This window comes from Giraffa tippelskirchi, chromosome 12, assembly GCF_054371585.1.
Source record: "Giraffa tippelskirchi isolate mGirTip1 chromosome 12, T2T-mGirTip1v1.2.pri, whole genome shotgun sequence".
In the NCBI taxonomy this organism is placed as follows: domain Eukaryota; kingdom Metazoa; phylum Chordata; class Mammalia; order Artiodactyla; family Giraffidae; genus Giraffa; species Giraffa tippelskirchi.
This window is the reverse complement of record NC_137286.1, coordinates 85,687,556-85,704,133: the sequence shown is the minus strand read 5'-3', so window position 1 is coordinate 85,704,133 and position 16,578 is coordinate 85,687,556. Positions and strand designations below refer to the sequence as shown.

Genomic DNA, 16,578 nt, shown 5'->3' with positions numbered 1-16,578 from the left:
TTGAAAATTCTTAACTTCTCAGTTCTGTAGGCTTATGTCTTTTGCTAAATTTTGGAAACTTTCAGTTCTAATTTATTTGAAACTTTTGCAGGTCTGCCCTCTTTCTCCTATTCTTCCAGAACTCTCATGGCAGAGCTTATAGGTCTTTTTCTGATAGAGTCCCGCGGGTCCCTGGGGCTCTCGTCATTTCTTTTTTCAGTCTGCTGTCTCTCTGTTGTTCATATTGCATAATCCTTAGTGTTATGTTACATTGTTTCTGTCCTTTATCCCCTCCATTCTGCTATTGAAATGTCTCACTGAAATTTTTATTTCAGTTATTGTGTCTTTTCCATTTGGTTTTTTGTATCTTTTATTCCTTTTCTCAGACTTTTAATATTTTTATTTGCTTCAGGCACATTCCTTAAATACTCATCGAAACATTTTTATGATGATGACTTTAAAATGCCTGCCAGATAATTCTAACCTCTCCATTTTCTTGGTGTTGACACATGTTGATTGTTGTTTCTCATTTAGTTTGAGAGCTTCCTGGTTCTTGCTTTGGTGAGTGATTTTCTGTTGAAATCTGGACATGTTGGGTATTATGTTGTAAGACTGTGTATCATTGTTACTTCCACGTAGTAGTGAAAGTTCAGAGACTTCATGGGCATTCATGGAGGGAAGAAGGGCTTCCTGTTACTACTGGTCAGAAGTGGGTGTCCTGGCTGCCCGCTAGGCTTCTGCTGATAAGCCCCTGGCTGGGCGGGGCAGGAGCACCTCATTGCTGCTTCCACATAGATGCGGCCTTGCTACTGCTGAGTGATGGTTAAAAACCTCGCCTCTCTACTAGGCCTCCTTGGACACTTTCCCAGTGGTAAGGGGGAGAGCGCCTTGTTAGCCACTAGATGGAGCAGAAGTCTAGCCTCCCCAGAGGGGCTCCCCTCACACCAGAGGATGTGGTTGTTACTTTCCAGAGGGAATGAAGAGTCCCGGTCTCCCCACTCAGCCTTCTCTGACACCAGCCAGCAGGAGGACTGGGGCCCTGTTATAGCCCAGCAATGGTGAAAGTTTAGGCTTTCCACTCAGTGTTTGCTGGTGTGGGTGGTGGTGGAGTCATTGTTTTTTTTTCTGTGGTGTTTGACTTCAGTAGAGTAGCTACCACCTCAAAATTTTCAGTCTTAGGCTGCCCTTTTCCTGTCCTTTGATTAGAAAGCAGGCTTTTCCTGGAGTTTTTTTGTTTTGTTTTGTTTTTGTCTGCATCTGTTGGCATTTTGAGCTTGCTTTCTTCCTTCCTCATATCTGTGATGTATGAGGCCAGATGAAAACCCAGGGAGCCATTACCAAGTCTTTCCTTGAATCCTAAGGCCTCCAGTCAGTTTGCCTTCTTCTCTCCACCTTCAGAACTTCTTATGTTAATATTATATCCAATGTCCAGGGGTTTTAGTTGTACTTAGCATGAAGAGTAGTTATATGAAATGCATATTCTTTATTTTGCCAGAAGCAGAAGTGTACATGGGTATATTTAGTGGTAAAGGGTGATATAAGTGACTACTGATGTTAGATTTAGATGGAACGTCACTAAACTTGATATTCAGTTTTTAATGTTTTCATCATTATACTTCTTATCCTGAAATTCAATAAACTCTTTTTAAGCTTTCATAATAGGGTTACTAAAGATTCTTTTAGACTTTTTAATCTTAGTTTTATTAATTCTAATATATTAAAAATAGTCCTCAATTCTATTACTCTATTATGGTTGAAAAATGAAATGAAAAAATGAAAATCTAAGAAATTAGAGATTATCTGTAACAAACTATAACATTGAAGGACAAATGCCACATTGCCTTGAGAACATTGCATTTTTTCCCCAACAATTTCCCTTATTGCTTGATGAGAATTTATCATTGATACAAGTAACTTCTTTTGAGAGGATAAACTAAAAAAAACAGATTTTTATTATTTATTTCTTTTTCGAGTCTTTTTTTTTCCTTCTGGATATATTCAGCTGTGGCCTTGGTGCAGTTCTTGGTCATAGGTTTTACCTAGGTTATAGCATTCTTTTGTTCTAATGTTTAATTCTTTCAAACATTTTGTGCTTTGCATGTTTAATCTTCATATTAATGCTACTGTTTACATGAGACAGGATGCTCAGGGCTGATGCACTGGGATGACCCTGAGGGATGGAATGGGGAGGGAGGTGAGATGAGGGGTTCAGGATGGGGAACACATGTACATCCATGGCTGATTCATGTCAATGTATGGCAAAAACCACTACAATATTGTAAAGTAATTAGCCTCCAATTAAAATAAATTAATTAATTTTTAAAAGAAAAAAATGAAAATAGTTTTTGGATTTTACATTTTTTTTAATCAAATAAATGTGTTTGGTTGTTTTAGGCCATGTCTGAGTGAAAGAAGTATTTCAAACAGTTACTCCCAAATTCCTTTTTTCCCCTGTCTACTGTCTGTCTTTATATACTTTTTAGAAGAAAGGAACTAAAATAAGAGAGAGGAAAATAAAGATAAGTTATGAGTCAGTGACGAAAAAATTGGGAAGCAAAATACAAAGCGTACAAACACAAAGCATTAAGCAACGATCAGTAATTTTTAGTTCAAGGTTTAAAAACATGTTATTTACCAAATCTAAGCATTTTCAGGAAGGGGAAACTAGAGCATTTAAGAAGTTTTTAGCAAATGATGAGTGCTGCAAGTAACATTTTGTGATAATAGGTATAATGTAAAGCATCTTAAGATTCATTGCTAGTTGGACTCTTGCCTAAATTTTGTTCAGTTTGAACTCCAAATTTAAAGGACAGGAAAAATTTAAGAGTGCTTTCGGAGCTACTAGGGAGCAGGAACAAAACACATTTAACTTGTTACAGTACAGCATACAACTTACGCAATTGACTAATCCATTCACTTATTGAGGTCAGCCACAGAAATGACTACACAACTAGAAAGCCTGTCCTAGGTGAAAAACCCAAAGAAACGAAGGTAGAAAGGTAAACTAAAGGCAAGGTAAGAGTGATTCAGATAGCTAGATAACATGGCAACAAAAATACGAGGAGAAATGTTCAGTATTATTAAATCTGTTGTTGTTTATTGACTGCCTCGTATTTTTCAAGCACTTTTTATAAGCTATCCCATTTAAATTCTCATAGTAACATATTTTACAGAATTTCAGAAAATTTAAATAACTTGTGTAATTTTATATAGCTAGTGATAAGAGAGAATAGGAGTCTATGTCTTTTGGACTCTACTCCCAATCTTTTTACCGTCTGATCAACCAGGAAAGCCCTGAAAGTCTCTCAGTTGTGTCCATCTCTTTGTGACCCCATGGACTGTAGCCCGCCAAGCTCCTCTGTCCATGGGATTTTCCAGGCAAGAATACTGAAGTGGGCTGCCAGTCCATTCTCCAGGAAATCTTCCCAACCCAGGGATTGAACCCAGGTCTCCTGCATTGCAGGCAGATTCTTTATATTTGAGCCACCAGGAAAGCCCAATCTTTTTTAAAAATGGTTCTACTGTCTCCATGGTTTTACCTTTTCCAGACTGTCATATAGTTGAAATCATGTAGTTTATGGCCTTTTCAGATTGGCTTCTTTCTCTTAGTAATTGCATTTAAGGTCTCTTGTGTCATTTCATGGCTTGATAGCTCATTTTTTCTTTTATTTATGTATCTTTTTATTGCTGAATAATATTCCATTGTCTGGATATAAATTCAGTTCAGTTCAGTCACTCAGTCGTGCCCAACTCTTTGTGACCCCATGGACTGCAGCACTCTTCCCTGTCTATCACCAACTCCCGGAGTTTACCCAAACTCATGTCCATTGAGTTGGTGATGCCATCCAATCATCTCATCCTCTGTCATCCCCTTCTCCTCCCGCTTTCAATCTTTCCCAGCATCAGGGTCTTTTCCAGTGAGTCAGTTCTTATCCTCAAGTGGCCAAAGTATTGGAGTTTCAGCTTTAGAATCAGTCCTTCCAATGAACATTTAAGACTGATTTCCTTTAGGATTGACTGGTTTGATCTCCTTGCTGTCCAAGGGACTCTCAAGAGTCTTCTCCAACACCACAGTTCAAAAGCATCAATTCTTCGGCACTCAGCTTTCTTTATAGTCCTACTCTCACATCCATACATGACTACTGGAAAAACCATAGCTTTGACTAGATGGACCTTTGTTGCAAAATAATGTCTCTGCTTTTTAATATGCTGTCGAGATTGGTCATAGCTTTTCCTCCAAGGAGCAAGCATCTTTTGATTTCATGGCTGTAGTCACCATCTGCAGTGATTTTGGAGCCCAGAAAAATAAAGTCTGTCACTGTTTCTATTGTTTCCCCATCTATTTGCCATGAAGTGATGGGGCTGGATGCCAAGATCTTAGTTTTCTGAATGTTGAGTTTTAAGCCAACTTTTTCACTCTCCTCTCTCACTTTCATCAAGAGGCTCTTTAGTGCTTCTTCACTTTCTGCCATAAAGGTGGTGTCATCTGCATATCTGAGGTTATTGATGTTTCTCCCGGCAACCTTGATTCCAGCTTGTGCTTCATCCAGTCTGGCGTTTCTCATGATGGACTCTGCATATAAGTTGTATAAGCAGGATGACAGTATAGCCTTGACGTACTCGTTTCCCAATTTGGAACCAGTCTGTCTGGATGTACAATAGTTTATTTTTCACCTACTGAAGGGCATCTTGGTTGCTTCCCAGTTTTGGAAATGATAAATGAAGCTGCTATAAACATCTGTTTTTGTGTAAACATCAGTTTTCAACTCGCTTGAATTGGTTTAGTCGATCAGTCGTATCCAGCTCTTTGTGACCCTATGGACTGTACTGCTAGGCTCATCTGTCCATGGGATTTTCTAGGCAAGAATACTGGAGTGGGTTGCCATTTCCTTCTCCAGAGGAACTTCCTGACCCAGGGATAAAACTGGTCTCCTGTATTGCAGGCAGACTCCTACATTGCAGGCAGATTCTTTACCACTGAGCCACAAGGGAAGCACTTTGGGTAAATGCCAAAGATTATTATTGCTCGTTCATGTGGTAGAGTATGTTTAGTTTTGTAAGAAATCGCCAAATTGTCTTCCAAAGTGGCTGGACCGTTTTGCATTCCCACTAGCAATGAATGAGAGAGTTCCCATTGCCCCACATCCTCACAAGCATTTGGTGTTGTCAGTGTTCCAGATTTTGGCCTTTCTAATAGATGTGTAGTGATACCTTGTTGTTTTGATGTTCATTTCCCTGATGACATTTCATGTTGGGCATCTTTTCATATACTTATTTACCATTTGTTTGTCTTCTTTGATATGGTGTTTGTTCAGGTTTCTGGCCTATTTTTTAACCTGGTTATTTTTTTCTTATTGTTGTGTTTTAAGAATTTGTTGTGTATTTTGAGTAACAGTCATCAGATGCATCTTTTGAAAATATTTTCTCCCAGTCTGTGTTTTATTCTCTTGACAGTGTCTTTTATAGAGCAGAAGGCTTAAAAAGGTCCAGCTTATCAATTATTTCTTTTATGGATTGTGCCTTCAGTGTTGTATGTAAAAAGACATCACCAAACCCAAGGTCATCTAGGTTTCTCCTGTGTTATCTCCTAGGAGTCCTATGGTTTTGCATTCTATATTTAGGCCTGTGATCCACTCTGAAGACAGAAAATAAGTAAGAAATAAAAAAGGCAAAAGAGACTAATAGAACCCAGATATTGAAATGGTAGACTTAAATCCAAGCATACCATTAGTTACATCAAATGTAAATGGACTAAACAATCCAATTAAAAGGGAAAATTTTTCAGATTGGATTGAAAAAATAGTTTGGAAACATAACTTTTTCACAAGAGATACATTTTCAATATAGACACATGATTTGAAAGATGGAAAAAGATAAACTATGAAGACATCAATCTTAAGAAAGCTGGTCATGACTGTATTAATATCAAGTAGATTTTAAGGTATGGACTACCACCAAAGTTAAGAGAGCCAGTCAATTCATCAGAAATGAATAATAATAATGAATGTAAATTTACCTAATCACAGAGCTTCAAAATAAATAAGTAGAAACTGACAAAATTAAAAAGAAAAAGACACAAAACTACAGTCATACTAGAGAGCTTAACTTTTTTGAGTAAATTGATAGAACAATATAGAAAATCAATAAGCAAGCATATAGAAAATTTGAACAAATAATCTACCAACTAAACTTAATTACCACTTATAAAATACTCTGCTGCTGCTGCTGCTAAGTCGCTTCAGTCGTGTCCGACTCTCTGCGACCCCATAGACAGCAGCCCACCAGGCTCCTCCGTTCCTGGGATTCTCCAGGCAAGAACACTGGAGTGGGTTGCCATTGCCTTCTCCAGTGCATGAAAGGGAAAAGTGAAAGTGAAGTTGCTCAGTCGTGTCAGACTCTTCGTGACCCCATGGACTGCAGCCTACCAGGCTCCTCCGTCCATGGGATTTTCCAGGCAAGAGTACTGGAGTGGGGTGCCATTGCCTTCTCCATAAAATACTCTACCTAGGAACTATTGATTATACTTTGTTTTCAAATATACATGAAACTTTCACCAAGATAGACAGTATATTAGATGATAAATTTCAAAGAATTTTATATTCTTTAATCACAGCAGAATTCAGTTAGAAGTCAGTAACAGTAGCAAAGCTAGAAAATATGTCAACATTTTGAAACTAAGCATCACAATTATAAATAATCCTTGAGTCAAAGAAGAAATGACAAGAATTATTAGAAAATATTTGAAATTGAATGATAATGAAAACAGCATATAAATATTGTGGGGTACAATTAAAGCAGTATTTAGAGGAAAACTTACAGCTTTAAATGTGTATATTAGAAAGTAAAAAGGTTTAGAAACAATTATCTAAGTTTCTATCATAGGGGACTAGAAAAATAAGCCAGTAGCAAATAGGGAGAAATGACATAATAAATAGTAGAAATGAAAGAAATAGAAAATGGAAAAAAAGAAAAATTGACAAAGCCTAAAGTTGAAAAGACTGATAAAATTGATAAACCGTAACAATACTGATCAGAAAAAGGAGGATAGTGGGGATACTACTTTAGGTCCTACAGACTTAAAAGGGTGATGAAGGCCTCTTTTAAACAACTTTATGTCAATAAATTTGACAACTTAGATGAGATGGGTAAATTCCTTGAAAAATACACATATCATCATTAACGCAGGAAGAAATTTATTTTATGTTTAGCTCTATGATCCATTTCAAATTAGGCTATATAAATGGTATGAATTAGAAATCAATGAAATTGAACTCATAATTAAAACCCTTCCCACAGGAAAGCTTCAGATTGACATAACCTCACTGGTAAATTCTATCACATATTTAAGAAAGAAATAATATCTAGATTATACAAATAATTTCAGAAAATTGAGGCGGGAACTCTTCCAAGCTTATTTTAGGAGGCCAGCCTAACCCTGACACACAAAATGAACAGGAACATTATCAGAAGAGTAATTACAGACCAGTGTTCCTCATGAACATAGATGCAAAATATTTTCAAATTGACTATAACTGGTATATATAAAAAAGTTAATACCTCATGACCAAATAAAGTTTATCTCAGGAATCAGAGTACGTTCTACTTTCAAAACACAATGTCAAGAAGTGAAGGAGCTAGTCATGAAAGTCCGAGGAATAGTTTTTCAGACAAAGGAAAAAACAAGTGCAGAGGTCTTAAGATGAGAACATACCCGGACTCAGATTCTAGAAGTGAAGTATGTCTAGAGCAAAGGGAATGAAGAGGTGGTTCTTGTTACCCCTGTATTTTGTGGGCACCACCCCTGCTTCATTATTATTCTCATTTCTGCTTCAAGGGTAACAATAACCAAATAAGAATAATAATGTATCCATTTCCTAGAGGCAAAAAAAAGCTATATTTTCTACAGAACCACTACATCCTTAGGTGTGTAATGGTATTCAAGTTTAAGTATTGACACTTACCAAAGTCAGAATTACACCAATAGAGGCTGAACAATTGGCTGGCCTCCAAGAAGTCTCCCAATGTGACCTTCACCTTTACGAAGTAACTTCTTGGCCAAAACTGCCTTTTAGCCTTACGAGCTTAGAAACTTGACCTTGTAAGTATCCCAGGATTGGGCAGATATAGAGAAGTGTTAGTAGAGTTCACAAATACCAACTATATAAAACTCGAATGCCAGTTTATTAATTTATAAGAATGCGCAAAACTCTCAAGGAAATCAGAAAACTTGTATCAGTCATTAGTGCTTCTTCTCATTGTAAGGAAACTACACTGGAAGCCAGATTATCACAAAGCTGGTTACTGAGCATGGAAATCAAGTCCATCACTTGAGTTTGAGTGTTCTTGACCTCTGGATCTGCACACTCAAGGAGCCAATCTCCTCAACACCGTCATTCTTATCAGAGAGTCACTGAGTGGGAACTACCTTCGCTTGCCTGTTTTTATTCTATGTTCTTCACATAATCCCTTCTGATGGATTATTCTTTCTTTAGTTTATATATTTTTTTTTTTTTATAATGACTAAGTGGAGTATCACCTTTATTTTTTTTATTTTATTTATTTATTTATTTTTTTTTATAAATTTATTTATTTTAGTTGGGGGCTAATTACTTTACAATATTGTAATAGTTTTTGCCATACATTGACATGAATCAGCCATGGGTTTACATGTTAATACCTTCTGTGATGTCTAGCCAAGGCTGATGGTCTATAGTCCTACTAAGGGGACTTGGCACATCTCTACTCTGAACCATGGTGGTTTTGTCCAAGGAGTTTCACAGCTTCACTCCTGAAGAATAATTTTAGAAGCTGGCTAGTATGATTTATGGATGAGCGAAAATTTTGTTATAGTTATTTGTTTCTATTAATATATTTTATGAACGTGAATATAAGCACATTTGGTGACTATTCTTCTTATTAATGTATTAATGGATATATCCATGGATGCACTTATTACATATTAATGTATATTATAAACAGTGATATATATTACATATATAGATATAACTTGATGTTGTGTGCTTAGTCGCTCAGTCATGTCTGACTCTTTGTGGACCCATGAACTGTAACCCACCATGCTCCTCTGCCCATGGAATTTTCCAGGCACGAATATTGGAGTGAGGTGCCATTTCCTACTCCAGGAGATCTTCCTAAACCAGGGATCAAACCCACATCCCTTAAGTCTCCTGCATTGGCAGGTGGGTTCTTTACTGCTAGCACCGCCTGGGAAGCCCAACTTGATATATACCCCTTTGAATATATTTGATATATTAAAATCTTCTTCTGAATATAGTTTCATTACCTAATATGATAATGTTTCTGTTTACTAATTTATTGATAATTCTTTTAAAGTCAGTTTCTGTTTTGCCAACATCTCAGGAGGCCTAGTTCACCAGTTTGAATGAACTATCTGAATTTGCAGAATTAAAAAAACTGAAAACTTAAAAGGATGTATAAAGCTTGTAGTTATTTATGTGAAGTCTTAGTTGATGAGTTTTTATATCAGTATTTTGGAATGCCTAGACAGGGATCAAGACCATCCCCCCAAAAAAAGAAATGCAGAGAGGCAAAATGGCTGTCTGAGGAGGCCTTACAAATAGCTGTGAAAAGAAGAGAAGTGAAAAGCAAAGGGGAAAGGGAAAGATATAAACATCTGAATGCAGAGTTCCAAAGAACAGCAAGGAGAGATAAGAAAGTCTCCCTCAGCAATTAGTGCAAAGAAATAGAGGAAAACAATAGAATGGGAAAGACTAGAGATCTCTTCAAGAAAATTAGAGATACCAAGGGAACATCTCAAGCAAAGATGGGCTCAGTAAAGGACAGAAATGGTATGGACCTAACAGAAGCAGAAGATAATAAGAAGAGGTGGCGAGAATACACAGAAGAACTATACGAAAAAGATCTTAATGACCCAGATAATCACGATGGTGTGATCACTCACCTAGAGCCAGACATTCTGGAATGTGAAGTCAAGTGGGCCTTAGGAAGCATCACTACGAACAAAGCTAGTAGAGGTGATGGAATTCCAGTTGAGCATCCTGAAAGATGATGCTGTGAAAGTACTGCACTCAATAGGTCAGCAAACTTGGAAAACTCAGCAGTGGCCACAAGACTAGAAAAGGTCAGTTTTCATTCCAGTCCCAAAGAAAGGCAATGCCAAAGAATGCTCAAACTACCGCACAATTGCACTCATCTCACACTCTAGTAAAGTAATGCTCAAAATTCTCCAAGCCAGGCTTCAGCAATACGTGAACTGTGAACTTCCAGGTGTTCAAGCTGGTTTTAGAAAAGGCAGAGGAACCAGAGATCAAATTGCCAACCTCCACTGGATCATCAAAAAAGCAAGAGAGTTCCAGAAAAACACCTACCTCTGCTTTATTGACTATGCCAAAGCCTTTGACTGTGTAGATCACAATAAACTGTGGAAAATTCTGAAAGAGATGGGAATACCAGACCACCTGATCTGCCCCTTGAGAAATGTGTATGCAGGTCAGAAAGCAACAGGTAGAATTGGACATGCAACAACAGACTGGTTCCAAATAGGAAAAGGAGTACGTCAAGGCTGTATATTGTCACCCTGCTTATTTAACTTACATGCAGAGTACATCATGAGAAACGCTGGGCTGGAAGAAGCACAAGCTGGAATCAAGATTGCCAGGAGAAATATCAATAACCTCAGATATGCAGATGACACCACCTTTATGGCAGAAAGTGAAGAAGAACTAAAGAGCCTCTTGATGAAAGTGAAAGAGGAAAGTGAAAAATTTGGCTTAAAGCTCAACATTCAGAAAACCAAGATCATGGCATCCGGTCCTGTCGCTTCATGGCAAATAGATGGGGAAACTGTGGAAACAGTGGCTGACTTTATTTTTTCTGGGCTCCAAAATCACTGCAGATGGTGATTGCAGCCATGAAATTAAAAGACACTTACTCCTTGGAAGGAAAGTTATGACCAACCTAGACAGCATATTAAAAAGCAGAGACATTACTTTGTCAACAAAGGTTCGTCTAGTCAAGGCTATGGTTTTTCCAGTAGTCATGTATGGATGTGAGAGTTGGACTATAAAGAAAGCTGAGCAGGGAAAAATTGATGCTTTTGAACTGTGGTGTTGGAGAAGACTCTTGAGAGTCCCTTGGACTGCAAGGAGATCCAACCAGTCCATCCTAAAGGAAATCAGTCCTGAATGTTCATTGGAAGGACAGATGTTGAAGCTGAAACTCCAATAGTTTGGCTACCTGATGCAAAGAACTGACTCATTGGAAAAGACCCTGATGCTGGGAAAGATTGAAGGCAGGAGGAGAAGGGGACGACAGAGGATGAGATGGCTGGATGGCATCACCGACTCAATGAACATGAGTTTGGGTGAACTCCGGGAGTTGGTAATGGACAGGGAGGCCTGGCGTGCTGTGGTTCAGGGGGTCACAAAGAGTCGGACACGACTGAGCAACTGAACTAAACTGAGAGTGTCTCTGTCTCAGTTCCCCTGATGTTCTGCAGAACTGTGTTTCCATATAATTGATTTCCTTTGTAATCCTGTGTATTGTATTTTATACATTTAAAAACATTCTAAGAAGGGGTCCATCGTCCTTGCTATAATATCAAAATGAGCCATGGCATAATAAAGGTCAAGAAGCTCTGAGCTAACTAAGGGCGGACCTCTGAGAGAGAGAGGGGAGCTCCCCTGAGGGTCCCAGGAAGAAGGGTCCCAGTAGAAAGGAAAGCTGAGTTACAGAGAGAAGGGGAGACAGCTTGGGGCAGAGTCTTAAGGCCCCGGAAACCCAGAATCTTGTCTCCCTACAGCCATCTTAAGCTATAAGCTAATTTTGGCAAATTGGTTACTTTGATAAACGCGGAGTGGTGTTTTGACAAATTGATTCTTTTTTGTTTTGACCTAGAATCACCTTCCTGATTGACTAGAACTCTCTCTTAAACAGATATGAGAATGAAGAAGTAACTTTCACAGCCCCATTATTCTGTTAATATTATGCTATCAGTTCATTTAAATAGGGCATTTTACCACACACAATACCACTGTCACACTCAAAGGAAATACCACGTCATACCCACTAAGATGGCTCTGATTATGACCGGAAAGGCGGATAGGATGAAGTACTTTCAGTATGCACAGAATTGGAACCCTCCTCCATGCTGGTGAGAACGTAAACTAGTACAACCAGAGTAGAAAACAGCATGGCAATTCCTCAAAATAGAATTATTAAATGATCCAACAGTTATATTTCAGGGTATATACCCCCCAAATTGAAAACAGTCCCTCAAAGGTATATTCATACACCCACATTCATTGCAGCATTAGTCACAATAGCCAAAAATAGGAACAACCCAAATGTCCTTAGATAGTTGAACGGATGAACAAAACGTGTTGTATGTACTGTGTTGTGCATAAATGCTGACCTCCGGGCAGGGAAATGGCCTACATTTTCTCCCAGATCTTTCAGCTCAGATGGGTCTGTGTTTCAGTGAACCACTTGATACAGGGAAAAAAATCCGTTTCTCTTAACTGGAAACTACTGTGATAAGTAGAAGGCCCTCCATCACAAATGCTTGCCTTGGGTTCAAATCCCAAACACCATCATTTACCAGCTGTGAAACCTTGAGTGTATGACTTAAACTCTTTGATCTTCAGTTTATACAAAAATGAGAATAATAATCTTTACATCATAAGGAGTTACAAGGATTTAATTATATGTAAAAAGCTCTCATCACATTATCTAACATGTAGTAAGCATTGAATAAATAGTTAGAATTACTGTTTATTTTTATTATCATTATTATTTATTAAGTAATTTTTAATTGAATGCTTTCCTATTTAGAGTAGTCAAAATATCCTTTATGGTTGTTTACTGTTTTTCTTTCTCAAGCCCTGTTGATCTGTGCTCTTCTTTTAATAGGTACAACATAAAAGATATGGTGCAATTCTTAAGCGTTTGCACTGCCAGGTGAATAAGCTTCACTCAAATAGAAGACAATGGCAATGGAACATCCAACAGCTGGAAAAAACTGCTGCTGAACTGAGAAAACGTATTGGAATGAAAGATTAGCTTGGCTATAGGGTATTGTAGAGCACAGACTATGCCATCAAAATTATGGAATAGAAAGGTGAGAAAATCCTTTGGGTCTTAACAGCATCCACTGTCAAAGGGTTATCTTAATGACAGATATATTTTCTCCTTTTTTGAATCAGTTATCTTTTTGTTAAGAGTTCCTTCCAACTCTATAACTGATAGCAATGGAGAGACAGTAGGAAGGCTCACAGAATAGTGAAAGACTCTGTGTGAATATTTTGAGTGTATAAGATATGCTGAACTCATCAATGCCTATTTATAAACATGTTGCCTTCACTATTATATGAAACAAGCAGAAGAAAAGAAGCACTTGAATTTTCAATGATTTGAATTGTTAAGATATTTTAAATGGTTGTCTGTTTCAGACAACCTGCTTTTTTACCTTGACTTCAAAGAAGTCCATAAATATTGACATTTATTATAATGTTGTTATGTATTCAAGGCTTTTGACATTTACTTAGTTTTCTCTTTTATCCAGAAGGTAACAATCATTTTTTCTTTGCTGTTGGATAAATGTATTTTAGAGCTTTGCAATGTATACAGTCGTTTGTTCACTTTTCTGTTTATACATTCGTACTATTTTATAACTAAATTGAAGTTATATCATCATGTAAGACAAACATACCAGCTCTTGAAAAATGAATGTTAGCCAATGTAGTCTAGCATGTATCTTTTCTCATTGAAAGTAATATACTATGTCCACAGCAACAAATCAATAGCTAATTTGTCGCTTTTAGAGTAAAAGTGTTCCTTCTTGTGGCTCCATTGAGTCAAATTTTAGAAGCAGAAATAAATTATTAATTATTTAAGATACAGTTTTAAAATATTCACTTTTAGGATTTAATGAGTTCAAAGCAATAACATCGAAAAAGTATCTCAGGTCCGTTTTGTCCTCACCTATCTATGTGCAAAGACTTAGTTAGATTATAGCTGATTTAAAACCTGATATTAATAATCTTATTATGCCTAATAATTGTAGTCCTATTAGGAATTTGCATGGCTAATCACGGCTAACACTTCAAGTGGCTTATGCTGTAACACAGCTTTGGTCCATGACTCAGAACTAGGTTTTGTTTTTTTTCTTGCTACTTTTTTAGGACTAGGGTTAAAGTTAGTAGATCACAGACATAACTTCAAAATGCAAGATTATTAAACTGATAGAAGATACACAGGAGAAAACCTAGATGACCGTCGGCATAGGGATGTCCTTTTTAGACACAACACCAAAGGCACAACTCATGAAAGAAATGATTGAAGAGCTAGACGTCATTAAATTAAAAATGTATGCTCTGTAATAGACACCGTCAAGAGAGTGATAAAACAAGCCATAGACTGAAAGAAAATATTTGCAAAAGACAAACTTGGTAAATAACCATTATTTAAAATATAAAGTAAATTCTTAAAACTCAACAATAAGAAAACAAATAACTGGAATAAAAAATGGGCCAGAGACCTTAACAGATGCCTCACCAGAGAAGATATACAGATGGCAAATAAGCACACGAAAAGATGCTCCACATGAAATGTCATCAGGGAAATAAGAGATAAATCAATGAGGTGCTACCATATACCTCTTAGAATGGCCAAAATCTGGAACACCAACACCACCAAATGTTGATGAGAATGTGGAGCAACAGAGACCTTCTCATTTATTGCTGCTGGGAAGGCAAGTCATTTTAGAAGACTGGCAGTTTCTTACAAAACTAAACATACTCTTAAGATATGGTCCTGCAGTCACACTCTTTGGTATTTATCCAAAGGAGTATAGAAAACCAATGTCCATACCAAAACACAGATGATTATGGCAGCTTTTTCCACAATTGCCAAAACTGGAAGCAGCCAAGATGACCTTCAGTAGGTGAATGAGGAAATAAGCTGTGGTACAGCCAAATAATGGAATGTTATTCAGTGCTAAAGAAAGAAATATTATCAAGCCATGAAAAGATATGAGAAAACTTCAGTGTTTATTACTAAGTGAAAGAAGCCAATCTGAAAAGGTTACCTAAGTTCAACTATATGACATACTGGAAAAGGCAAAACTATGAAGACAGTGAAAAGATCAGGGGTTGCCAGGGTCACTAGGGGACAAGGGGTTGGAGGAGAGATGATGAGGCAGAACATAAAGGATTTTTTTGGGGGGGCATTGAAAATATTTTGTATGATACCATAGTGATGGATATATTTTATTATACATTTGTCCAAATGCATAGAATGTGCAATACCAAGGGTTAATCCTAAGGTAAACTGTGGCTTTTGGGTGATTTTGAGGTAGGTTTACCCTTGGTTTAAAAAAATGTGCCATTCTGGTGAGTAATGTTAATAAATGGGGAGGCTACACGTGTGTGGGAACAGAAGTATATGGGAAACCTCTAACTTTCTCTCAATTTTGTTGTAAACCTACAACTGTTATAAAAATGTCTTTTTTTTTTAAGCACTTAGATCCATAGATAACAGTGTATGCAAGTCAGTATTGGTAAAACATTTTGCAAGGAAAGTGAAATTCTACTTATAAAGGTTGTTTTGGAACCTTGTAAAGTTCACATGAAAGTGTTAGTTGCTCAGTCGTATTGCCCACCAGGCTTCTCTGTCCTTGGAATTCTCCAGGCAAGAGTACTGGAGTGGGTAGCCGTTTCCTTTTCCAGGGTATCTTCCCAACCTAGGGATCGAACCCGAGTCTCCAGCATTGCAGAGAGATTATTTACTGTGTGAGCCACGTAGGGTATTGCAGTTAACACGCAAAGTTCCTATATCATCTTCATTGATTGAACTTGGAATCCATTGTTCATCCATAAAAATAATTAAGGCCTCCATCAATACTGTGGAAATTTAGGACTATTTTTTGGTGGGGAGAGTCAGTTGATTAAGAAAAACGTGTGGTTTTTCAACTAAAAACTATCTGATTTATTAGTTGCTCATGTTTTCGGTACTATAAATATTTTATTTTTCATAAGTTAAGCTAATGATTAGTAAAGCTAATGATCAGAAGCTAAAAGTTATATGCCTGTAATAAATAACCTATCCTGTATTTGTTTACTTAAATTTATAATGTATTTCTAAGGGAAGGATTTTTTCTTTTACTTTTCTGATAAATTTGGCAGATAAGTAATGGGTCTTTTATATCACATTAGCTTACCATATAGCACTTTCTCTTGAATGTTACTGAACTATGACTGAAACAAGGAAAAATAAACTGAAATAGATACCAATAGCAGAATAGCTATTCAATACATAGCTAAGAATGGGATGCTTCAAATTGCTTTTTCTCCCCTGTAATGTTCTATTTCAATGATGACTGTGAGGTCTAGATCTTGAGAAACATAAAAATAGCATATGATTTAGTAATGACAGAGTTGCTGCTGACATAACCCAGTAAAGACAGACATGAAGTAATGAAACTTCAATCTCTTACTTAATGAGATGATGTATTCCAAAAGCAAAACCAGAGTTCATGTGATAAATAGTTTTAAAAAGCTCTCTGGCATAACAATCATGTAAGAATCAGAATAAAACACTTAA

At 37.0% G+C, this 16,578-nt stretch overlaps 1 protein-coding gene across 22 annotated transcripts in view; it reads left to right on the top strand.

Moving 5' to 3' along the window:
• CCDC122 (coiled-coil domain containing 122) overlaps positions 1-16,578 on the top strand; it is a 70,268-nt gene that overhangs the window by 20,328 nt on the left and 33,362 nt on the right. For 14 of the 22 annotated variants that reach the window (XR_014071530.1, XR_014071528.1, XR_014071524.1 and 11 more), the window contains one exon: positions 12,889-13,096. Coding sequence is in view for 8 of the 22 variants with exons in the window: in XM_081551101.1 (XP_081407227.1) it covers positions 12,889-13,038 (150 nt within the window). In the remaining 14 variants the exon portion in view is untranslated. Of the gene's footprint in view, positions 1-12,888; positions 13,872-16,578 lie in introns of those variants that run through there. The other 8 variants (XM_081551101.1, XM_081551098.1, XM_081551094.1 and 5 more) reach the window with 1 other exon arrangement.